The sequence below is a fragment of the Catharus ustulatus genome, chromosome 2 (genome assembly GCF_009819885.2).
Source record: "Catharus ustulatus isolate bCatUst1 chromosome 2, bCatUst1.pri.v2, whole genome shotgun sequence".
NCBI lineage: Eukaryota > Metazoa > Chordata > Aves > Passeriformes > Turdidae > Catharus > Catharus ustulatus.
Genome location: NC_046222.1, coordinates 31,600,086 through 31,625,312, shown reverse-complemented (window position 1 = coordinate 31,625,312; position 25,227 = coordinate 31,600,086). Strand labels below are relative to the sequence as shown.

Genomic DNA, 25,227 nt, shown 5'->3' with positions numbered 1-25,227 from the left:
TCTCTAAGATGCTTAACAGATTATTTTTGAAATGGTAATAATTTGGGAAAAATTTATGTCTACTTTCACTAGCAAAAGCCACTTCAGTCAAACTGAGTTCCTGTTCCAAGCTTGTCCTTCCAAAAACATCCTTACAGATCTGGGGAAAAACATTCTTTTTTCCTTGAAGTGCTTTCCTTCCACTGCATGACTTGGCAAAAAAATCACAAGATTTCCTCAAAGAGACATTTCAGATTTTAAGAGTCGGATGTATATCAAAAAGGAAGGACAAATTCTAAGCAATAAAAATCTGATGCAAAGGTTTAGCCCACTGTAATGTTAGGATGGGTGATATGAGACCCACCTGCAATGTCAAAAAAGCCCTCATCCAATGTTTTATCAGATATAAATACATCACTTAAGACAGAATCAGTACTAAAACTCAAAATTTGTTTGCCCGAACTAAGCAAAGTAGCAGTTTTGTACCAGAGTCACCTGTCAGGCCAACAGATGAAACCATGTTTTCATTTTGTTTCACACATAAGAAAGCAAAACAGTATGTTCTTCTTACTAGAAAGTACGGAAGAAGGCATTATAAATTAGGATGTGTCATCCAATTACCATCTTGAGTGTCTCAAATTATACTTTTAAATAAATCCTGACTTTACCAGGAAGTAAGCATAACATCAGGACATCAACAATTTCAGCAGTTAGGTCAACCATTGAGATGTCAAAGCAAGTACATTTTATTGGGGGTGGGGAACGCAAAAGAATCTATTCAATTAATTCAAGACCTTCACAGTACTATCTGGAGCATAACAAGAAACTTGGAAGAAGCAGCTTGACTTTTCACACTAGGTTCACAAAGAAATTCTGGCACTTTTCACAGTAAGTCAAATTGGTGGTGAAGATACCATTTTACCTCATTATTCAAGGACAGTTACTTGGATGTGGAACCCAAATACTGACACAGTCATCAGACCACAGAGTCTTCCTAAGCTAGTCTTTCTCTGTATCATATCATTCTGTGTTACATAAAACATACATTTAGCATGTCGAAGATGAAAATATTCCATGTCTAAGGTCAGGGCATGAACTTGGGAAGAATTATACCTGTACTTACTACTTCAAGCAAAGGCAGGTGCTAAACAAGCCTAACATAAATGCAAATGCCCCAAACTCCAGATTTTATGTACTCATAGCTCTTTTCTCCATGTGATAGATCGGTAAACTTCTGGGAAGGCTCAGCATAAATGAGCAAACATGATGTGCCTGTGAAGCTCTCGGAAAATATGGGAAGCCACTGACCACAGCTGCAGCTAAGAAACTTGACTTTATCATATGGTGACAAGAGGGGTGCAGCACCCCTTCCATAAGGAATGCTGAGAGAATTGGGAATGGTCAGCCCTGAGAAGGCATTTGGGTGACCTAATTGCAGCCTTTTAGTACCTAAAAAGGGACTACAAGAAAGATGGTGAGTATTTACGAGGTCATGTACTGATAGGACAAGGGGGAATGGCTTTAAACCGAAAGAGGGTAGGTTTACTTTAGATATTAGGAGGAAATTCTTGACTATGAGGTGCTGAAGTGCTGGCATAGGTTGTCCAGAGAATTTGTGGCTGCCCTATTCCTGGTAGTGTTCAAGGCCAGGCTGGACAGGGCTTTGAGCAGCCTGTCTAGTAGAAGGTGTCTCTGCCCGTAACAGGGAGGGTGAAATGAGATGATTCCTAAGGACCCTTCCAACTCAAACCATTCTATGACAAAAGAGGCTGAAAGGTGGCTTTCAAAGTAAAGGTTTGTAACAGTTAGGAGATTGTTTGACTCTCAGCTGAGTTAATCAATTGTATGTTTAAATGTTTGTCCAGGAGAGCAGCAAGCACGTGAATATCTTCCCAAGGTAACTAGACCAGCATGGGGGAGTATACCCAGGGCTCAGCCTAACCTAGAGGGAAAAACAGAATGATTAGCCAAAAGAGTTTTAAAGAGAGCAATGGGCTTCAGTTGACTTAAACCCCTTCACACCTTCCCAGGGACTGGGAATGTCCAGTGTTGTGACTGTGAGTGTATCAAAGTGACCTGCAATGAGAATCACCTTTGCATTGTGCTCCAACAGCTCTGTCTATGCTCTATTTCTAAATTGCTTGTGAAACAATTCATAGCTGTATGTTTTGAGCAGCTAAAGAGAACACTTACACAGCTTTTTACAAAAGACTTCTTCTGTCCTTGAAAAAACTTAAATTAGAAGGAAATCATGCCCCTCAAAGTTCCCCAGCATTGTACCAACACGACAACCGACATGATTTGAAAGTATCCTCTAGGTGTCAAGTTCTCAGAACTCAAGGGAAATATTTATTGATCTTCTGATTACTGCGTTTCCCTACGAGATCTAATTATTCTTTAGACAGAAACTGCCAAGAAACAGGATTTGATATTATATTATTTCATGGGTGTTACATTACGTTGTGGTGAACAAAATTTTTTACCCTAATAACTGTGTCAGTGCAGCCCAATCTCCTTCTCAGCTAAAAAAATCAAGAGCATTGGCACACCTAGTCTTTTTACTTCACACCTTGACAAAGAGGATCAAATCACTAGTGTGTCTCTTCCAATACCTGTTCTTCCATGCTTTACTCACAGATGTGTCAAGATGAGTAACAAGCACAGCAAGACAGTCACCAGCTCAATACCTGCCCTGTGCCCTAAGTACAGAGCAAGAAAACCTTTCTGTATAAAGGTTTCCTGCAAGTTAACACAATGAATTAGTGTAATTCAAGCAGGGTTTCTCTGACAACAGGTATTCTGCTCAAGTTGTCAGATCACATGTAACACATTCTGCTTCACCTTGCTTAACTTTTGACAAATAAAAAGGCATCTTATCACACTTTTAATCCTAAAATGAACTAGACCTATAGAGAGATGGAAATCATGTAAGCTCTACCATTCAAAGAACAATTATTATAAGGACACCATCACACGTTTTTGTGACATTGTAAATGTTAATTATTTACAATATAAGGAAATTAAAAAGTAATTGTTTTATTAGTGACATTCTTCTTGTTGTTGTTCTGCTCTTCATTCCACTCTTTCCATGCAGTAAAAGGCAGATATAAAAGGAAACTGTAATTCTTAAAACTCCATTTCACCACAATCTACATGTAGGAGTTTATAAAAATAAGAAAATAAAGTGACTTGTCCATGGACACTGGTACTCCTAGAAGTCCATATCAATCTAAACACAGGTCTGCACGCTGGAAGACCATCTCAATACTGATCAGCACCAGTCTGTCTCATATTCACAGTCACTGAGAACCAACTGTCCATCATTCACAAATGGACAACCACCAGATTTGAAAAAGGGTGGACAAAGCCAAAGCTAGTGTCATTGCTTAAAGAACAGGTGATAGAGTACTTCTCTGATCACAAATCTGGGAAAGCAAGCATAGCCATCAGTTCCATAAGATCAGGTTTTTCGCATCAATACTTGTGCTATCTTCTAATGTCTCCCACTCCAACACACAGTTTGCCCTTCTGACTTAAGTGCTGAAGAACTGTTTGTGCAGCCACGTTGTTCCCTGACTTGGAGGGCTGATGAAGTCTAAAAAAAAACACCTGCCACCAAGAACAGAGTGGTTTAAAACTACATCAGTATGCACACCCAGTTCACAATACAACTGCTGAGACAAATGTGCCAGCAAAACTTGCTTAGGTGACACAGCACTGGAACAGGGATTGTTGAAAGAGTGACACAGAAACCCACAGCTAGTTAAAGACTGTCTTGTGAAATATTAGGCTAATTTTCACTTCTTGACTAGGATGTATGGAAACACTTCTTTCATCTTGCTTTTGTCCCTTTTTACATTGTTTATCATCCAGATGGCCACTCCTGAGAATTCTTACAACCATTAAAAATCTGGCAATGCTTTCTGGCATTTTCAGATATGATGACATGCACGTATGTTCAAGATGATGTGCCCTACAAGTCTGATTTTCCTGGCTGGCTGTTCTAGAACACATGCAAATGAAAAACTTCAGACCTTAACACAGCCCTCTGAAATTAACATAATAAAGTATTTCCATGCAGAAACATTCCTACCCCCCCACCTTGCCAAGGTGGCACTGGACTGAGCCTGTATCTACACCTGCTGCCACACTAAAGAAATAGAACAATTTTGAGAAGATGAAATTCACTGTTAGCCTTTGTTATTTTAGCATCAGTTTAAGATGACAATCATTCACATTAAGAATAGAAATCCCTGACAGGAAGGAAGAAAACTGCAAGAACACCCAGGACGGCTAGAGAGTATAAATCCTTTCTTTCTATATGAATTGTAAGAAAGTTGTCTTTGGTGTCATAGTTCTGGAAAAAAAACAAACTAATTCTTCTTAACATATGTGGCAGCTGTTGAAAGGCACTGTTATTAAAATGCAATAATAAAGTAAATGTTAAGTTTTTTTCTATTAGAGATGTGCTTGTCTTGGGTATCTAATACTGGGGTGTCACATACTAGATTACACCCATTTCTAAACACAGCTACCATTCCAAAATCTCTTCTATATAGTCCATAGCTGCCTAATAGTAATGCTTATGGCTTTAACATCAATCAGACTGGAAGCGATCAATTTCCACAGTGAAAGAACATCAGAAACAGTTTCAAGTGATTCTGAGCGCAGCACTTTCCACAGCACAAAATCCACTTCATGTCTAACCACCTTCTAGTCCTCCGCACACAATGCAATTCCCTCTCTTGCCCTCACTTAAGTGACAAACCAATTTCCCAACTCTGCAAAGGAAGTAATGGCTGCTCTGGCTGTAGTTAATAGCAGGAAACAGGCCAACTCTGCAGTGCTCAAAAAGGCACCTTGCCAAGGCTGCTTGCCTCTGCTCCATCACTCCCAAAGCCAATGCTGCGTGTTGCAGGAAAAGCTGTTACATTAAGGTGCACTGCTGGACTAACAAGTGCCAGGGGACTACTGAAACAGCCAGAAGGAAGAGGAGTGACTGTGTTCCCTGTTGCATGATAGAAGACAGTCTTTAGGTAATAGTTTTGATATTTTGATATGGAAACCATGTCATATATGTAAAAGCTGTCTCTTACCATGGATCTAGCTGATTCAACGTGTTTTTCTTACCATTACATGAAAACAAAGGAATTTGTTATCCACCTTTACCTTTTTTCCCCCAACTTTCTATATTTTACAGAAATCTTTCAACTATGCCAATTCCTTCATGTTTATTTCAAATTATGTCTAATCCAGTGTGAGAAAAAAAATTGAAGACCACAACTGCTCATTACTAGTTTGAACTACATAAGAAATGAAGGACAGATCATACAAAACAAAATCACATCTTGCAAGATGAAAGACTTAAACAAGATACTGCCTTCTATTGCAAAGTTCAGGCCGACACTGGAAACCCAGATGCTTAAATCAGCACATCAGCCTTTAACAAATTAAAATAATCTATTTTCTAAGTATTTCCTCTGCAGAAAAAAAATGAATGTAAGACATCTGCTTCCAGATGCTATCCACCTGATTTAAGAAAAGTCAGCTGACTGTGCACAATGTATTATTGTTTCAGAATACATTACTATTATGCCCTTTTTATTCCTCACCTAAGTTGACCATTTGGTTTCATATTCCCAAAGGAAAAGCCAAGAAAGTCTCAGGAAAAGTTAATACCTTGTTTTATAATTTAGTCACTCCAGCATCTTTGCTAGTCCAAAGTTCATTAAACCAACTTTCCTTAAGACTATTTTCCTTCACAGGACAGTATCAGAAAACAAGGAGATTCCAAAAATTTACAATAAAGGTATTGGTAAATTGCTGATTTAGTGATTTCCAACTACTGCTGTTCTGGTAGCAAAAAATTTTAATGCAAATGCGATTACATATAATTTTAAGGAGGGAAGGATCCAAATTTCCCTAACATTTTCTTCACCAAAGAATAGTTCTTGAATTGTGTCATCCTACAGGTAAGGTGTGGCATCTGTGGGGAAAGGTACTATTCAATCCTAGACACAGGGATGAAAAAAGAATGCTCAGAATGAGGAGACAACGCATGGGAATGTTTTGTCTCTTGCCCACAAAGTCTCCCCCTATAGGGTGAGATTTTACTACTGGCTTCCTCCACCTCCACCTCATCCCACACCACACACTCCTGCTCACAAGCTTTAATTTGTTTAGCTGCAAACTCCTCAAGCCTGTTACATCACTGCATTAGCAATCTTAGACATACAGCTTCAAAGTACACACTTTGACAAGACTCACTGCTAAGACTTCAGAAAAATGTCCAAAAAATGTCCTGCAGAGTTTTGTTACATTACTTGCTATGTATTTAAAATGAATATAGGAATTGCCATACTAGATTAGAAAACTAGACATTTCAGTTTGTAATCCTTACAGCAGTAAATACCAGATGCTATGCACAAACAAAATAATCCTAAAGCTGACACTATCAGACATCCCAACGACAAGAAAATTCCTGTTTCAAAGTATTTTTGGAGCTATAATTAAATCAATATAAATGCAAGCCATTCCTTGAAAGAACAGCCCCATTCTTCCTTGCCTATGCACCAGAGCAAGGAATTGTGCGACCACAAAAAGGGGTGGTGCAGCAATCTATTCCAAGAGAAAACTGTTAGTTTTTTCGTGGGGTTAGTCCTCCATTGGGTTGGCCAACTCAACTCACACAAATGCCAGATCCTGCAAAGTAGCAGGCAATTTGGTAAACCATGTCTTTTGAATTAGCTGAGGTACAATGTGGAAACAAGCCAAGAGAGACATGAAGTCCTTTACAAGGCAAGCAGCAACAGCAGTGCTGGAAAGGGACAAGAGGAACACGGTTGCTCCATTCAGCAATAGATTGTTCTAGACTTGTTTAGTTTCAAGAATTTAACTCTTAAGAAACTTAGGCTACAGCTACAGGGCGCAAGTTCAAATCAAAGCAGTCCAGTATCACCCTCTACTTTTTTCCACAAATTAATTCCTATCCATTCCTGTGCAACAATATTGTGCATGTCTGATTCAGTAACCATCTCACAGGTTCAGCCCACCATAGAAGCAGAAAAAAATAATTTATACAGCTCTACTTTTCCACTTATTTTTTCTCAGCTTTTGCCTTGGAAATCTACAGAGTACTACTGCCACTGTGGACAAGAAAAAGGAGTGCACAGATTGAGTAAGCAGACATCTATTCAAGTAAGGCATAAACCATATTTAATTTCAAAAAATACCTGTTGAACTTATTTCCAAAACTATTTAAGCATAAATCAGTTTAAGAATTTCCTGTTAAACTAAAAAGAAAAACCTTAAATCTACATCTTTTAACTTGCATTTACAATCACTTCTGTGTCGAGGTATCTAATGTGGATCTTGATCTGCACGCAGGTTTATCATGGGGCCGTATACTGGGGCTGTGTGGCGTGCTTGGGATTTTGGGTCATCCTGAGTTTCCGCTGTGAAAGAAAAGGAACCAGCAGGGATTGCTGGGCCTACACCTTTGGTTTGCCGTGGGAATCCAGCCACACTTCCCATCCAGCCCTGCAGTACAGCAGAGACCTGCCCCAAGGAGCGGCTGCTGCTGAGCCCACTGAGTGAAACAACCCCACCTGCTCCCCCTTCCCTTTGGTCAAATCTTATCATTTCTGATAGACACAAATGGTGCAAATCTCAGCATCACAAAAGCTTTATGCATCTGTCTTTGGGCTGGGCATCAGTGATACCTGCAGCAGTGTGCTCTACTGTTAAGGTATAAGCCACGTCATTTGTGAAAGGGACAATTTTCACATGTATGTATCCCATGGTTCTGCTCAATTTTCCTAAATTTAGAAGCGTATTTTCCACTCTACCCCTGTGAAGTAAATAACTTAGAGCTTTTTAATATCTTATGCTGAATTTTTGGTCTCTGAAGTCTCCAGCCATGTTCCTGACAGTCAGCAAGTCCACAAGAAGGATTACTGACTATTATCTAAAGAAATACCACATTTTTGAGGTTTTAAATAGCACCCTGTAATATCCAACTCGACTGTGTAAATTTAACATTCTTCTAACAATTTACTTAAGAAATTGCCTTGGTTTTAAAGGACAAAAAAAGCTCTAATCAAAGTGTGAATATGTGGGAAAAAAAAATCAACTATCACTTCCTCCAATACCATGTATCACCTTCAGAGTTTGAGCCTTGAATTGCCAAGCTTTCAAGACAAATAATGATAGAAGAGGAAGCAAAAGTATATTATTATCCACTGAAGATACGTTCTCTTCATCAACTCGTCCATGTCATAGAGAATTTAACTCAACCTGGATCCCTCACACAGCAGTAGATAAAAAAAAGGGTACAGAATGCACTACCTCCTGGATTTTGTTCCAAGATGTCTTTTCCTAGGCTAACTGAAGTTTATAAAAAGAAAAATGAAACACAAATCTTTTGCTTGTGTCCTCTAGCAGAAATCTTTATCAAAGCATGTGCAAAAGCTCTAGAAAAAACACAACTGGAAAATTAAGAGGGAAGATTTTTCATTGCTCTCCAAGAGAAAGAATTGTTTGACAGAAGACAATTTCCACCTCTCAAAAAAAAAAATACACAATTAGACAGACCAGACTACTTGTAACAAAATTTCTATCCACAATCTTTCAGCATTTTTATCTCACTCCTTTTCAAATGGCCAGTTATTTACACCATATTGAATAAACACTTTGTATGAGAATAATTTCCCTTTTCTTGCATTTTTTTCTAATAATTTTCCTAAATTTTCTTGTTCTTGTACTACACATTCTTCAATATTAGTTTTCCAAAGTACATTACTTTTATCTTTTTCCTTGCAATAGACACAGTGCTAGGAGACATTAGACAGAAGAGTGCAGAAAGGTGCACAACTTATACTTGCCCTATTTAATTCCCCAAAAAGAGACAGAAGACAGAAAAGAAGAAATCATCAAGAAATAAAAAACAGTAGTGAAATGCTGAAGGACTAATTATGCATCCCAGAGACTGCAGCTACAGTACAAGATGGCTGTGTTCCCATTACATACTGTCCAAAGGAAAGCACACTCAGAACTCAGACTTTCTGACAAGAAGTTACTAGATTTGAAAACATCCTACAGAATTTCAATCTGTGATAAAAATTGTAAGACCAAATGCATAAACAGAAGTTTAGAAACACCAGAATAAAAAATACTGCTTTCACCATGCATGTGTTCTGTAGTTGATTGATTCATGCTAAAATAGGGTATAAATTCTGACCAGAGTTCTTCCCCAGAGTCAGTTTTATGATTCCCTTCCTACGTATGATTTCCCAAAGAGGAAAAAGGTATACATGGCAGCCTCTTCTTCACAGCTGAGGGTACTTTCATATTTTCTTCCTGCACAGAATTACTCTAATACAACTTTCAAAAATGTAATTCTCTCCAGCAATACATTTTGTTGACTAATAAATGAGTAACAGGAATGAAAGACTTAAAGGTTAAAAAAACCCACTGTAGTCTCCTTGCTTTAGGAAATCCAAATTTAAAAATGCTGAAAAAAAATAAATTGGCTTGACATTGGTGGTATTAGTATCTTCCTATCACATAAGCTTACTATCTACAGAATCCTTCTACTTAACATTTCTAATGCAATTTAACATTTTACTTTTCCTTTTTAATCACCACAGGAAAAAAAAGCTAGTAGGAAAATAGAACAGAAAATAGAAATCTTACCATTTAAACACTGTAAACTGTAGTAACAGCTCAAATTATTTGATGCACGTATTTTATCAGCTGTTCTTTTTGGGAATTCACGTAACTCCACGCCTGTACAGCAGTGTGCTTTAGTTACGTCACAATATAGCCTCTAGTTCTGTGACACTTTGTACTGTTCATTGAAAATTCCTTTTAGATTATTTCCAATGTTTTCTATTTTGGAGACAGAACCCAAACAGAAGAAAAATGTCCCTCTGAAACTCTTAAATGTGGCCCACAAAGTTCAAGTACTGAAGCAAAAATTATGCTCCATGATTCCTTATTAATTTAGGGGTCCTGTAGTCCTTATCCTGGACTCACCAAAATGAAACAATCCTCCTCTTTTTTCTGCAGAGGGAAGGCAAAAGTGGTTCTAACACAAATTAGCAAACTGAACAATTACAGTAATTTCACGACTATAAGGCGCACCCTTTCGACTAAAATTTTCCCCCGAACCCGGAAGTGCGCCTTATAGTCCGGTGCGCCTTATCTGATGGACTAAGTTCGGAAATTTGCAAACCTGGAAGTGAGAGCTGCGAGCCGCGGGGCGAGCCGGCAGGGCCACGGCTGCTGGGTGGAGGCGGGGACACAGGGCCGCAGCTGCCGGGAGGAGGCAGGGCCGAAGGCCGGGACTGCCGGCTGCCTGCGGGGCCAGGGCTGTTGACTGGAGGCGGGGCCGCTGGGTGGAGGCGAGGCTGGGGCTGCTGGGTGCCTTCGGGACCGGGGCTGCTGGGTGCCTGCAGGAATGGGGCTGCTGGGTGCCCGCGGGACAGGGGCTTCCAGGTGCCTGCGGGGCCGCAGGACCAAGGCGGCTGGGTGCCTGCCCGACCGGGGCTGCTGGGTGCCTGCGGGGCCGCGGCTTCCAGGTGCATGCAGGGCCGGGGCTTCCAGATGCCTGCGGGGCCGCGAGACCGTGGCTGCTGGGTGCCCGCAGGGCCGTGGGACCGTGGCTGCTGGGTGCCTGCCTGACCGGGGCTGCTGGGTGCCCGCGGGGCTGCGGGACCGGGGCTTCCAGGTGCCTGGAGGACGGGGGCTGCTGGGTGCCTGTGGGACCGGGGCTGCTGGGTGCCCGCGGGGCTGCGGGACTGGGGCTTCCAGGCGCCCGCGGGACCAGGGCTTCCGGGTGCCTGGAGGACCGGGGCTGCTGGGTGCCCACGGGGCCGGGGCTGCTGGGTGCCCGCGGGACCGGGGCTTCCAGATGCCTGCGGGGCCATGGGACCGAGGCTGCTGGGTGCCCGCGGGGCTGCGGGACCGGGGCTTCCGGGTGCCTGGAGGACCGGGGCTGCTGGGTGCCTGAGGGACCGGGGCTGCTGGGTGCCCACGGGGCCGCGGGACCGGGGCTTCCAGATGCCTGGAGGACCGGGGCTGCTGGGTGCCCACGGGGCCGCGGGACCGGGGCTTCCAGGTGCCTGGAGGACCGGGGCTGCTGGGTGCCCGCGGGACCGGGGCTTCCAGATGCCTGTGGGGCCACGGGACCGAGGCTGCTGGGTGCCCACGGGGCCGCGGAACCGGGGCTTCCAGGTGCCCGCGGGGCCACGGGACACGGGCTGCTGGGTGGAGGCAAGGCCGGGGCTTCCGGGTGCCCGCGGGGCTGGGGCCACTGGTTGTTCGCGGGACTGGGGCTGCTGGCTGGAGGCGGGGCTGGGCCTTCCAGGTGCCCGCGGGGCTGCGGCCGCTGGGTGCCTGCAGGACCCGGGCTGCTGGGTGCCTGCGGGGCTGCGAGGCCGGGGCTCCTGGCTGGAGGCGGGGCCGGGGCTGCCGGGTGGAGGCGGGGCAACGGTGCCGCGGTAGCCGGATGGAGGCGGGGCCTCAGCCAGCAAACACGCGGGGGAGCTGGGGGCGGAGCCTCGCTGCAAAAAAAAAAAAAGTGCGCCCTATAATCCGGTGCGCCTTATCTGATCTACAAAGTTGCGAATTTTGCCGACTCCTGGGGGTGCGCCTTATAGTCCGGTGCACCTTATGGTCGTGAAATTACTGTATATTTCATTAACATAATAAATTTTAAAAAAATGGTACGATGTACATCTACATGATTTAGATGATGAATGGTAGGTAGTCTGGCATACATGGAATTTATTATATAGTACAGATCCTCCACTTTACAACCCTTTTCCAAGTACCCCTTCAGCACACTCCCAGTTTTAGCTCATGCTCACCAAGATTTCCATCCTCAATGGTCAGTACCACTTCATCCATCACCAAGGCCCGGAAATCCAGCTCCTCTTCACAGCACTTGGCCTTCAGGGCTCTCAGGATCTCCTGCTGAGGGTAATCTTCTCTGATGCGACGGTCTGTCAAGAACCACAGTCTGGGAGCAACTGAACTGCACATCTTGGACTTGTCTTGCAACCTTCAAGGTCTCCTTCCAATGGAACTGCTAGACAATGGAGAAGATGAGACTCTGTTAAGAGTATACAGGCTCTTATCTTCATGATCCCTGCTGTACGAAGTCCCACTTCCTCTGCACAAATCAGTCCATGTCAACAGACTGCAACTTCCAAACCTCCAAGAAGCAAAATAATGTCTACATCTACTCTGCAACCAAAAGTATCAACAACAGAAACAAATCCATTTATATCCCATGGAATGTTAAATGCTAGAAGTACTAAAAAACATGCAAAGAACTGAAAACAATTTGAATGGTCCATGTCTGAAGGCAAGAATTTCAACTTCGTGACTGGGATAATTCCTTCAACTGAAATAACTCCACCCTTCTCCTATGTACTGCTAAAATACTCAGTGACAGACTTGATTTGTCTCTTTCCACCACATGTGGAAGAAGAGAGTGTAACAAACTCTTTAAGTTAAAAAGGCAGACCAGAAGAACAGAAATGCATCACCACAGAATCCTCCAGGTAACTAGGACTGTTTTGCTCTCACAAGTATTTCACATCTGCTGAGAGGTATACTTAGAAATACATTGACTAGTACCCAGAACCCATGATAATGGAAAAGCCAATGGAACAAGGTGCACCAACAAAATGTCAGGAATACAGAACATTAACACATGTAAAATAAAGCAAATTCAAAGCCAGAATTTCAGTGGTAGCCCCATCTCGCGTCAAATAATTTTTTTTAAATCATCTTTATACATAAACAGCACTAATGAATTCAGGACCAAAAACAGAAAACACAGCTCGAATTGAAGAAATTCGATAGGGTTAGAACTGATCATAGCAAGGTACTGCTCCTTTTGCTTTGAATACAGAGGACTGGAGCTATTTTTGACTGAATATATTTTTACTGAAATTTTTAAAAAGCTGTAAACCATTTACAGATACACTAATGGACTACCTCATGTTCAAGAAAGACAAGCATAGCGTAGGAAATAGCAATTTTGGAGAAAACCAGAATGGTTTTATGTGTCACCTTTAAACTTTCCTATTAAAATAAAGATGCAAAAATCATCACTTTCACAATATAACTGACATGAGTTTCTAGCAGAACTGAACTCTGAGACAGAAACAGGAGTTTTGCATCGTAGTTCTAATGACTGCTGCCAGCAGACAAGATAAATACAAAAATACCTTAGTATGTAATTGCTAACACTTGATATTACAAAGAGCTTTAGTTTCTACAGCGGGTCTTGGGACAAAAGAATTGTTTAGTTACAACCATAAGAAGTAGCTAGGTTTTTCTGGCACTAAAAAGCGCTTTTTTTTCCACTAGAACATCTTTTTCTTACTAAAAAGTAGAATTTTAAGTGGACTTTTTTATTCCTGGTACTGAGAACCACAGTACCAATATGCAAAGACTGTCACCTTTTTTCCATTGATTTGGTAAATAAGCTGCAACAATAAAGCCAAGGACTACAGTTCTTCATACTAACAGACCAGAAAAAAGCAGAAGCTAGGGAAAGACTACCACAGATCCAGACCAGTTCTTGAATCCAGACAAGATGTTCAAGGTAAAGTAGGAAAAAGAGTGTTAGCTCCCTGCAGAAAAATGGGTGCGGGAGGTTATAAGGAGTATCTTCATACTCTCTCAAAAAAACCTCTTTGTTCTTCAAAGCAGCTCGAAGTGAAAAGGGCAAGATGAGGCTTGGGCTGGCAATGGCTGACATCTATCAGATCCGGCCCTACTTGTGTCTCCCTCAACAATGGATGTCTGGACGCGGCGGTTTACACGGAACTTCCCGGAGCACCACCCTGGGCAGCGGACAGGCTGTGTTAGCAGGAATGCCCCGCTGAGGCCGGGCCCGAGGCGCCGGGCGCTGCCCCGAGGCGCTGCCATTTGCAGAGGGGCTGGCGAGGCCCAGCAGCGCCACCTGCCGCCCCTGCCGGGCAGCGCCGCTCTGCCCGGCCCGCACGGCCGCAGCCCTCACAACAGCGGGACAACGCCGAGGGCACGGAAAAACACCACACAGGCTCCCTCGGCGTGAAAACATAACTATAAATCAGAAACCATCACATATTTTCTGCCTGCTTGGGGTTTTAGTTTGAGGTTTAGTGGTTTGAGGCTTTTCCCCCCTCAGTACTGGTTCTAATGCTGATAGAAGAACCAAGTACTTTTTTCCCATTTTTGCTTCGCCAATCTGCTTCAATTTTTCTCAAACCTCTTCTCTATGTGGCCCCAGCTCCACTCCCTTACATACACCACCACCTCTCCCTGACTGTAATTTCAGCATTTAATTTCTTAAAAATCAGCAAACAGTTAAAGAAGAAAGAAAAAAAGGTGTATCCTTCTCTTTCCTCCATCTTCTACTTTTGAAAGAAGTTACTACATTGTCAAGAAGGGCCATCTATACACATCAATGGGGATACTAAACCAGCAGGTGTATAAAAATGCCTTGGCTATGGCTATTCATCTCTCTCCTAATACTACATCTCATTTGTTCAAAATCTTAATGGTTTTATACATGTATATACAAAAGCTCCCATTTTATTGTAAGAAAGGCAGGCAACAATCTCAAGTCTTCAACTGAAGACTGAGAAGCTCACTTCAGAAAAAGCCACAAGCCACAAGCAGAGACAGAAACTAGCAATCCTAACTCTTGGATCCTTTACCTCCAACCCAGTATTATATTTTTTTTTCTACTCAAAAGAATTTCTTTTTCACACTAACATTCTGCTCCTAAAACCAGAATGTATCCATCAGATTCCGCCTCATCTGATAATCTATTTAGAATGAGTAAGAAATCTCACATAACAAAACTTGCAATTTACTCTATTAACCTAAACATTTTAAAAATCCCTCCCACATTCTCAAGAAAATGGTTTGTAGGAGGAAAGCTGGTCTTGCAGTCAGATGCACAAAAGCATTCAGCTCTGAAGTTGGGTATTATTGCCAGAATGCTTCCCTGAAAACCAACTCCACCCATTTCAATCTAAAAGACACAGCCTCAGACAATGCTGGGTGTGCAGAGAATACTTCCTAATCCATGAGAGCATCTATTGCAAATTAACTATGGTATATATAAGGGGAAGAGCAGATGTTTAAATAACTTCAAGATGGCCACTTCAAATGCACTTTTCACTCAAAGCTACTACAGTCAAAGTAAGCACAGTCTTTCAATAATTACTTCACAGATTTATGAAATTAGAAGGCAAAAAATAACCATAAACTTAACTGCATGAAACAGACTGGGAGAGGGAAATGAGTGGTATCAAAGCAAAAGTCTGTGATAAAAATCAAACTGTCACATCAGCTAAGCAGACACTGCCACAACTGCTTCAGGAATACACTGTGTGGAACAGAATCCTTGCAATTTATAGAGGGAATGAACATTCACCTCAACTTTCAGCTGTGGCACCCTTAAACTGCTAAAACCAAGCCCTACTCCAGCACACAGCAGCTTCCCTTCCCTCCCCAGCACATGCAAACCTATTTCCTCCCACATTCCTTCAATCTGCAGTACACCTCTAGCAGCTGTTGTAACAAAAGCACTCACTGTGCTCCTTTTCGACTTTTCATCATATATGAATATGTTTTATTGAAATAACAGGGAATTCAGCCAATAAGATCAGCTGTCTAGAGAGAGATCTGGAAATCTTCTCTGAACACCATTCTTTTTGCCTTGAAGGGGGTGTTCTCTTCACAGAGAAGATTAGAGACCTCCCTCTCCCTCCAGAAATGGGAGATTGGTCTCCATGGCTCATTTACTCGTTCTCCAGTCTTCAACACCCAGAAGTAGGAGAGAAATAGACTAGTTTCTTTCTCTTTCTCACCATGATGTATTTGCCTTAAGATGAAACAAGAAACCCATTTTTAGAAGATACTGACTAATTTATGTATTATTGATAAACGTGTAAGATAAAAGGTATCTAGAATGCAAAAAAAAAAGTTCAGTATTCTTTTTGTTCAGGATGCAACTACTCAATGCTTTCATAAATTAAAAAGTCTAGGTTGTATCTTCTCTATGGGAATGATGAATGGAATTCCAGATGTTTATAGCATCAAGGATCAACATGATCTAGCTATTTCACCTGCTCAACCTGTGACCTGATGTTGCAGCACACTCCCACTGCCTACAGTGGGATCTGGGAAACAAGTTAGTGGAACAGTTATTACCAGCAGCCCCTCCCAGAATCTCCCCTTTTGCAGAGCTTGCCTCAGACTCTCAGTCACAGCACTGTGCAGACAACACAAAACTGAAGACTGAAGTTAACAGACAGGTAAAACCTAACCTAACCTTAGTTTTAGCATACTCTAGGCATGTTTAATCCCTACAGCTGAGATACTGACAATAAAAATCTTAGGGAAGTGAGAAGGAATAAGCAAGAGACTGACAGTCACAACTGCCACAGAAATGGAGAACTAGGAAAAACAATGCTCCAAGCACTCGCCTCACTACAAGTAACATCAACAACACCATTAATGCTTATCCTTTAATACTCATTTTCAGAACAGTGCTATTCAAGCTGGAAAAGGTATTTTGACTTCCTTTTCATCCTAAATTAGCTAACAATTGAAACTGAGTACACATTTCCAATAAACCAATCATCTCTATCATTACAGCAGTTTCTAGAATGGCTGGAATGATGCATTTCCAGGCAGTGAAGACCTAAGAATGGTTGGCAGATGCTTGCAAGTTATCTCCTTCAGGAGACACCTCAAGGCAGATCTGAATTATAAAGTCAAGCTTAGATAGCAGATCAGTTAAACAGCTAATGAGCAGCTGTCCAGCACATGACCCAGCATGTAATCCATCATACACTGTCATGGAAGCCTCTGTCTCATCTTAATGAGAAGAGAGTGGTATTTGAAACATCCCAGAAATAGGACTTTCTATGTCATAGGGAAAGCAGGTCTGCAAACAGTTCACAGTTGTTTCGAGCATAAAGCACATGTGATTTTTTTTCCACACAAAGATACCAGAATGATGATTATCTAAAGAAAATGTTACGAAATATGTATGGATGATGAATATATCATATGGTGATAGAGAAAAGAACTGACATCTTTAGAAAAATTAATCCAGGATAAGTCAACTCGTTCCTGACAATGCTGCTTCATGGTGATGCTTAAGGCCAACATCAAGAAAAATTCCTCTTTTACGTACCAGAAACTAGTTTTTCTAAGACTGTCACATAATTGAGAATCTTTGGAAAGAACACATTTTTAAAAGCTGAAGAATCTGAAAAATTAAAATATTTATTTAAATGCATTTTATATAATATATTGAAAAGCTGCAGCACAATCTGTCCACTGCTGCTGCATTATCATCCACCCTCTACACATGCATCGGAGAATTGAAAGTCTCTGCAGGCAGGTGAACCCCAAGCACACCTCTCTGGAAGCACATCACAGTATTCACCTCCTTTTCCCATTGAGATTTGTAGATTGCAACAGCCAAAGGATATGGGAATACATTAATTGTTCCCATTCATTCCCACCCCTGCAGACGGGCAACTGCACTCCCCATGATGGCTTTCATCTCCTTGTCTCCACCTTTGCACTGAGTGATGTTCAAGATGCTAGTAGCAATCCTCCCATGCACCGCTGCCCCTGAAAGGCGGACATCCACACCCCCCATCTTTCCTCCTCTGTGTTCATGCTTGCAAGTAGAAGGCAAGATTCCTCCTTCACACACCCCACTTCCTGATCACCACAGAATAATCCATTCTCTTTCCTCCCCACAACATGAGCCCAATACTGGTCAGCATCAGCCATCCTTCTACTTCGGGCTTGGTATTTTTTCCAACAACAGGCTCTCACCTTTTTCACGCCCCTACACTGTCCCTGTGTGCACACACACACGCCCGTGCAAATAAAACACACCATTTGCTCCCACATCAGCTGCTTTTCCACCTGTGCCAGGTTCCCCCGCAGTGTGGTACAATACCCCCTTCTCCTCCCCGATCCGTGTGTACACAGCCAGTTTTCCCTCCTCCCTTCCCCCACCCCACAGCTTCTGTGCATGCCTCTCCCAGCGCCTGGAGTGGGGGAAGGGAAACATGCACTGCGTGAATGAATGGGCTGAAGAGACTTACCAGAAATTTGGTGAGGAAGGAGTGGAAGACGAAAAAGACACTAAAGATGGGTGTTTCCTTCAGCGTGCCAAGTGCTCCTTCAGTTCTGGCTCCCTTAAGGAGGTCACGTGTCTTGCTAGGTACCCCTTTTCCTGGATCCTCTACTAACCAAATAGGGTGGCACGGAAGTCTTCTGGATGCCTCCCTACACTACACCCCAAAGGAGGGAAGGGTACTCCTGAAACTCCCAAAGCAAGCAAGCAATGATAATGTTCTCCTGGTCCTGTCAGGCACTGTCTAGCGGATGCCTCTGGGACCAGGGTAGATTTCGGAGAGAGGGAAGGGGGAGTAAATGAATGTTTAAAATAATTCCCAAATTGTTCTCCCCTAACGAGCAGGGAAGGATGGGAAGGAGTAAAAAGAGTACTGGTGAAGAGCTGTAGCTTTCTTTGTAAAAAAACTCAATCCTTGTGTCTCTACTTCCTCAGAACTAAACCTCTAAATGACTGAAGTCACCAACACCTAGGAATGAAAAAGAAAAAAGAAACATCCCTATTAGACATAAACATACAAAGATATGAAATAAAGATAAACTAAATCCCAAAGGAAGAAAAAGGTGCTATTCAAAACAGTAAGCAAAGTCAAAAGAAAATGACGACGCGAACATAATTAGGGGAATGTGCAACTTTTAAGTATTTTACACGAATATACTATCACAGAAACCAATTTTAAGGGGGAAAAACCCACAAGGCTAAGCAATTTGTTCTTTTACTTAAGAATACGCGTTCAATAGATAGATAAATCCGTACCTACACAGGAACATAGAAGGAAATTAAGTTTCTAAACGTACGAAAACTATTCCTATTTATTTGTGAGCCTTTAAGCCTTTAAACCTTTCCCCCAGAATAACCTTTAGGGTGCAGATGAGACTGGAGAAAAGTACGTTTCAGCTCAGAAGCGTGTATTCCTATGCATTAGGAACATGTATTCCCATGCATTAGAACCCACTCTGCCACAGAAAATAAACAGCGGTTTATAAACGGTGACCAAAAAAAAAAAAAAAAAAAAAACAAACCAAAACCAAAATAACATGTCTAGAGGATGCTGGCTTCAAGGACGGAATCAATCCAAAATTAACAGTGGCACGCTTGGAAAACGGAGCCCCTGGTAAGATCCCAGGCAGTAAAGTCACCGATGTGCCACCAGCTCATTTTTAAACACCGGAAAACAAAAGGGGAGAGGAAACCTAGTTGGGAAGATCTTGCTGCCAGACCCAACGGCAGCCACACAGCCCCCCGGCTCCATCACATGAAGATCAGCCCCCACAGCCACCGCCGACCCCCAAGGACCCGTGCGGGGACGCGGCCGCCGAGCGATCCCGCAGGGCGGCGGCTCCCGCCCCGCGCTCGCAGCGCGACCGACCCGCCCGCGGACCGCGGGTCCCGGGCCGGGGCGCAGCCCCCCCGCCCCTCCCGCCCCTCTCCCCTCGCACACCGAGCGGCCGCCGCCGCCGCTCCCCCTCCGCCACCCACCTGGGCGCCCCGGCGGGCGCGGCGGGGAGGCGCGGGCAGCTCGCCCCGCTCCGCGCGCGGGGGATGCAGCACAATCACCATGGGCGCAGCGCGGCGGGGCGGGACGGCTGTGAGGGGACGGTCCCAACCACCCCCCCGCCCGCCCCCTCCCCGGGCACGGCGGACCCCACCCCCGCGGGCTCGCGCCCGCTCAGCCCGACATCTCACCCGCCCCGGGCACCGCCGAGCCTGAGGGGACCCGCGGGGCGCCCACCCCCACCCCCTCCGGCACCGGGCCTGGGAAGAGAGGGCGCGGGGCGACGAAGGCTCCGGGGAGACGCGCCCCTTCCTCCCCGCCGGCGGCGCGCTCCTAGAGGGAAGCGAGCGACGCGACGCTCAGCTCGTCCCCCCCACCACCACCCCGCCTTCCCCCCTCCTCGGTGTCCCTCCTCCCCGCGGCTGAGGCGAGGAGGCCGCGGCTGTTCCCTGCACCGAGCCCCCCGCCCGCCGCCGCCTCCCGCGCTCGCTCCCGCCGCCTCACAGCGCAGCGGCGGCGCTGCCGTAACGGCCGGGCCGGGCTCGGCACGCGCGGGGCGGGCGCGGGGCAGCGCGAGGGCGGCGGCGCCGGGATGCCTCGGACCGGACCGAGACGAACCGGACTGGACGGGGCCGAACCGGACCGGACCGAACTGCTACTCGTGAGCGGCGGCACCAGCCGCGGGGCTTAGGCCGCTCCTGTCTTAACGGCTGAGGCCTCCCACAGAACGGGTCAGGTTGGAAGAGACCACAGTGGTCGCTGGGCCAACCTGCCTGCTCCGGCCAGCCATCCCAGAGCGCATGGTGCAGGATGGTATCCAGTCAGTTCTCAAATATCTCCAGTGAGGGAGACTCCACAACCTTCCTGAGCAATCAGTTCTAATGCTGGGCCACCTGCACAGCAAAAAAGTTCTTCCTAATATTCAGGTGGAGCTTCCAGAGCTTCAGTTTCTACCCATTGCCTCGTGTCCTAATGTTTGGCACCATCAAGCAGAGCCTCTTGGCATCCCTCCTTTCAGTGCTTATAGATGTTGCTAAGGTTCCCTTGCCCTTCTCGAGGCTGAGCAGGCCCCACTCTCCCAGCCTTTCCTTGCAAGAGAGCTGCTCCAGTCCCCCAGTCATTCTTGTTCGTCCCCCATACCTGCTCCAGGAGCTTCATGTGTCTCCTTGCTGAGGAACCCAGGCTGGACGCTGCACTCCAGATGCAGCCTCACTAAGGCCAAGTAGAGGGGCAGGATCACATCCCACGACCTGCTGACAAAGCTCTTCCTCATGCTCTTCCTCACACCCACTCCTGCCCTTCTCCCCCCGCCCCAGACCGGGCTTTGGTCCAACCCCTACTGCCTTGGCAGACCCCAGCCCAGGCCCTGCTGTGCCAACCAGCTTTTCCTGCAGCCCCACCCTCCCTCCCTGACTGCCCACTCCAGGATGCTGACACCAGGCCACTGCCACAGGTGATCGGCCCCAGCACAGCCTAGGCAGCTGTGCTGTTTGGCAATGCAGCAAAACATCCACCACCTGTTGTGCTTGTCGCTGCTGCTGCTGGCATGTGGTGTGCAAAGCCAGAACCCTTGTACTTCATGTGATAGGTAAAGGTGTGACAGAACCACAGAATCAATTTATTTGGGAAAGACCTCTGAATCACCAAGTCCAACCTGTGACTGAACACCACCATGTCAATAGGTCATGGCACTGAGTGCCACATACAGTTTTTCCTTAAACACCTCCAGGAACAGTGACTCCACTACCTGCCTAGGCAGCTCTTGCCAATATCTAATCATGCTTTCAAGAGAAGAAATTCTTTCTAATGTCTAGCCTAAACCTCCCCTAGCATAGCTTAAACCTATGTACTCTCGCCTTAAGTCCTGTGTGTCTTGGGTTGCCCAAAAGTATGTATTCTATCACAATCTGTTGAAACCAGGTGGGGCAGTGATCCTTATCGCCAAGGGGATATCTTCTGTTAATGGGCCATCTGTTGAAAAAGAGGTGGGGGAGTGTTCTTTATCTTTTCCACACCCATCCTTCCTCCCGGAAGATATAGTCTGATAATGGGCCATTGAGTCCCACTGCATGACTGATTAAATTACATCATCCCATTGTGAGATGCCCTACCCACAGGGAGGAGCCAAGCATTTCTACCTGGATATAATCTCAATTTGGAACACCACAGGCAGCATTTTTTCCAGTAGGTTCCTATAAGAGGACCAGGCCCATCTTCATCACCACTTGACCTTCAGAGGAAACTGCACCCTTCTCTAGGATTGTTGCTTCAACACAGTCACCTCTGTCACTCCAGGAGGACTGCAGCCACCGTTTAATCAGCCTGCTACCAACTCTGAGTGGCAGGGTGTCAGGTTGTCTTCTAACTCTGTCAGTGTTTTGGGTTTTTTTGTTTTACTGTATTTGCATTTTAATTTTCCCAGTAAAAGAACTGTTATCCCACATCTTTGCCTGAGAGCTCCTTAATTTCAAAATTATAATAATTTAGAGGGAGAGGGTTTGCATTTTCCATTTCAAAAAGGGCTCCTGACTTCCTTAGCAGACACCTGTCTTTCAAAGCAAGACACTGACATGTCCTACATGCCACGCATCATACACCATCATGTGCATGACATACTCAGCATGCAGCCAGGGCTGTACCATTACTTGCTGCTGTCACTTCTCTAAACTAGTAACTACTGGCAGCAAACAAATATGACACATCCCCTTAATCAACTGGCACACCTTGTTGATCAGTTTCTGTGGGACACCTACTCAGTTTCCTCAGTACCACACCCTTTTCATTCACTGTATTGTATCAGCTCTATAATTCCTGTGAATTTCTCCTTCACCCAACTTTCAGAACCTCTAGACACCACACACACACTGCACACCGGGGGAGCAGCATGTGTTCCTCAATGACCAGTGTTGCACTCCCAGCTTTGCAAATATGGGATACAGCCACTGGTCTTTCCCAAACACCCATTCTACCAGAAATGTTCCCATTCAACCTGCTTTCTTCCACCTCTTCAGCATGTGGCAGTTCTGTCCTATCCATCTTAGTTCTTTCACCTGAAGGACAGTTTGTTCATTTTGTTCTGCAACCATCTGTGTCCTGCTCCCCAAACCTCACATGTGATTCAGGCAGCTCTTCTGAAAACTGTTTGCTTAATGAGTATGAGGCAAGGGTACCTTACAGATTATGTCAGAGGCCAAAATCCCTATTTACCAGACATCATCCAATGTTCTGTCTGCTTCAGCTGCTTGCCAAGACTTCTGGTTTCTCATGGCTGCAAGTCAAAGACCACTTCCAAATTCCAGGTTCCCCTCCTTCTGACTCTGTACAACACTGTAAGAAAAAAATACACTATCGCTCCATTAAAAGCCACCTTGAAAGTACAACTTGAGAACAGGAGGCAATCGTAGCATAGGCAAGTACCAGCAAGGTAAACTAGTAATAGATAATATATACAGATAAAGAACACCAAAATGCTAGACAGCATTTTTGTTGTTTCAATGGTAGCAAAACATTACTTACTTTGATAGAATTACTACACTCTGAAGTCTTCTAGAACAGAGTTCTCATGTGCATGAAGTTCACACTTTCAAAAGTTGTAATTTCAGGCTGTGAGGTGCACGGGGTTTGTTTACACAGAGAATTTGCTAACAAAGAGCTACTGTGGTATCCCTGCTCTGCTGAAGATTGTGCAACAACTTCACGTTGCCCAGCATGCACATGTATTTCAGAGTAAGAATTCTTCTGGATCCATGCACACTGGTTTTAAGACAGCATAAAGCAAAGAGGAAAGAAAAATATCTGCATTAGGATTTAGATAACTACAGTAATAGCAGAATTTTTTTCTCCTATATTTCAATAAGCAGCCAAGTGGTAAGGCAGGTGCCTCTGCTGCTTAAACACAGTTAGCAGTCTGTGGAAAGAGGAGAATCGCACAGCTGGGGAATTCAGGAATGTAGATTTTTGGCCATAGAAATACATGTTTGGTTATAAGACATCTGAGAGGAAGTCATTCTACAAGTACAGGAAAAACACTCATGGTAACAGTAAGATATTTGATCTCAAACCATTTGGGATACTTCAGCTGGGTCTTATTATTATCAGTAACAATTTATTCCACAAACTACCACTTACCTTTGTAGCTGTCTCTCATGCAATATGTAGCCTTGTATCCTGTTATTACTGTTTGTTGAGCTGCTGGAATTGTAATACGTTGAACTTTGTCACAGGTTGGATACCATATATCTCTAGAACAATATCCCATCATCTAGAAACTTAAGTGAGTTTGAAAAGAGTCATGAGAGTCCTTTGCCCTTTCTTGGAAAGGTAGTACAGAAGAAATGGTGAATTTTTTACTTAGGATGTGCTCACCTAGGATGTGCCTACTGCTGCAGAAGCTTTTGAGTTCTTTTTTTTAGAGAGTTGTCACTGCAACTGAGTTGCATGTAGATGTTATCGTTCCCAAGAATTGGGCAAGACTTTATTTTTTTTTTTTTCCCTGTGAAGACAAGGTCTCTCCTGTTATCCATAAATCTATTCTCAGGACAAAATTCTTACACAAGAATGATATTGGACAGTGCCCTCAGTGTCAGTGGTCCAGAATCCCAAGCTTCACCCTTTAGGGAAGAATTATAATTGTAGTATCAACAAGGAATGGATGCCTCTGAACACTAACAAGTCCTGGCACCTTTCTTTTGAGATTTTTCCCATGCACTCTGTAATGCATAATGTAAGGACTGGTCCAAAGCCTTAATGTATGCAAAATCTGATTTCACGGTTGATTCCATGAAACATCTTTTGTCACTGAGTTCACTACAACTGCAAACCAGCTGTTGAGTCCTGAAGCCAAAGCCTGCAGGATATTATCCCATTATTCACATTATAAAGTTTCATATACTCTCTCTGGTTGGGTGTATGACCTTGTGATGGAACAATGATGGAAAGTCCAGCCTGCAAATGTTGCTAAGCCTAATTAATTATACTCGTTTTCCTGTGTGCTGACTGCGTGCTCCCCTGTGTCTTCAGTAGCTACACATTTGGTCAGTTGAATCTCATAGCGATGTTTCTGCTTCCCGCTTGGATGCCTGAATAGTAAAAAAAAAAATAAAAAAAATAAAAATTATGTATGGAGCAAGGTAAATGCCTGTATTCACACATGAACGCTTGGGTTCACATATGAACACAGATGGTCCAATGAAGGGAAACAATTTCTGGCCTGTGTTTCAACAGGAAAATGGCCGTATCATTCTTGTTTCATACCATGTAAAATGAGGACTATGCCAAATGGTGCAAAATCATCTTTAATTTCATACAACCCCAGCTTCTCATTGGTTCTGCTGTTACACTAATTCCTGTTCTGAATTAACCAGTGTAAGTAAATGGAGAAACTACTGCTAACACAAAGGACTTCCAGCTAAGGGGGCCTGCAGAAAGTTCCAGGTTTCAGTGACTCAATCCCACACCATTCCCTCCAGAATGTGACACCCCAGCTTGCAGCTGGGTTTGTCGCCCGTGTGCCTAGCTCCATGTGCTTCATGACACCGAACCCGCCCATGTCTCTGAATAAACACGGTGCCTTGCC

General features: G+C 44.2%; 1 protein-coding gene across 9 annotated transcripts in view; it reads right to left on the bottom strand.

Annotated features, from left to right (window-relative positions):
* Positions 1-19,996, bottom strand: part of RIMKLB (ribosomal modification protein rimK like family member B) — a 53,609-nt gene extending 33,613 nt beyond the window's left edge. For 6 of the 9 annotated variants that reach the window (XR_006162925.1, XR_006162926.1, XR_006162924.1 and 3 more), the window contains exons 1-3: positions 19,844-19,995; positions 18,126-18,626; positions 11,850-12,070 (exon numbers count right to left, since the gene is read on the bottom strand). Coding sequence is in view for 3 of the 9 variants with exons in the window: in XM_042778978.1 (XP_042634912.1) it covers positions 11,850-12,024 (175 nt within the window). In the remaining 6 variants the exon portion in view is untranslated. Of the gene's footprint in view, positions 1-11,849; positions 12,071-18,125; positions 18,627-19,636; positions 19,716-19,843 lie in introns of those variants that run through there. The other 3 variants (XM_033086769.2, XM_033086745.2, XM_033086777.2) reach the window with 3 other exon arrangements.
* Between the last annotated feature and the right edge of the window lie 5,231 nt (positions 19,997-25,227).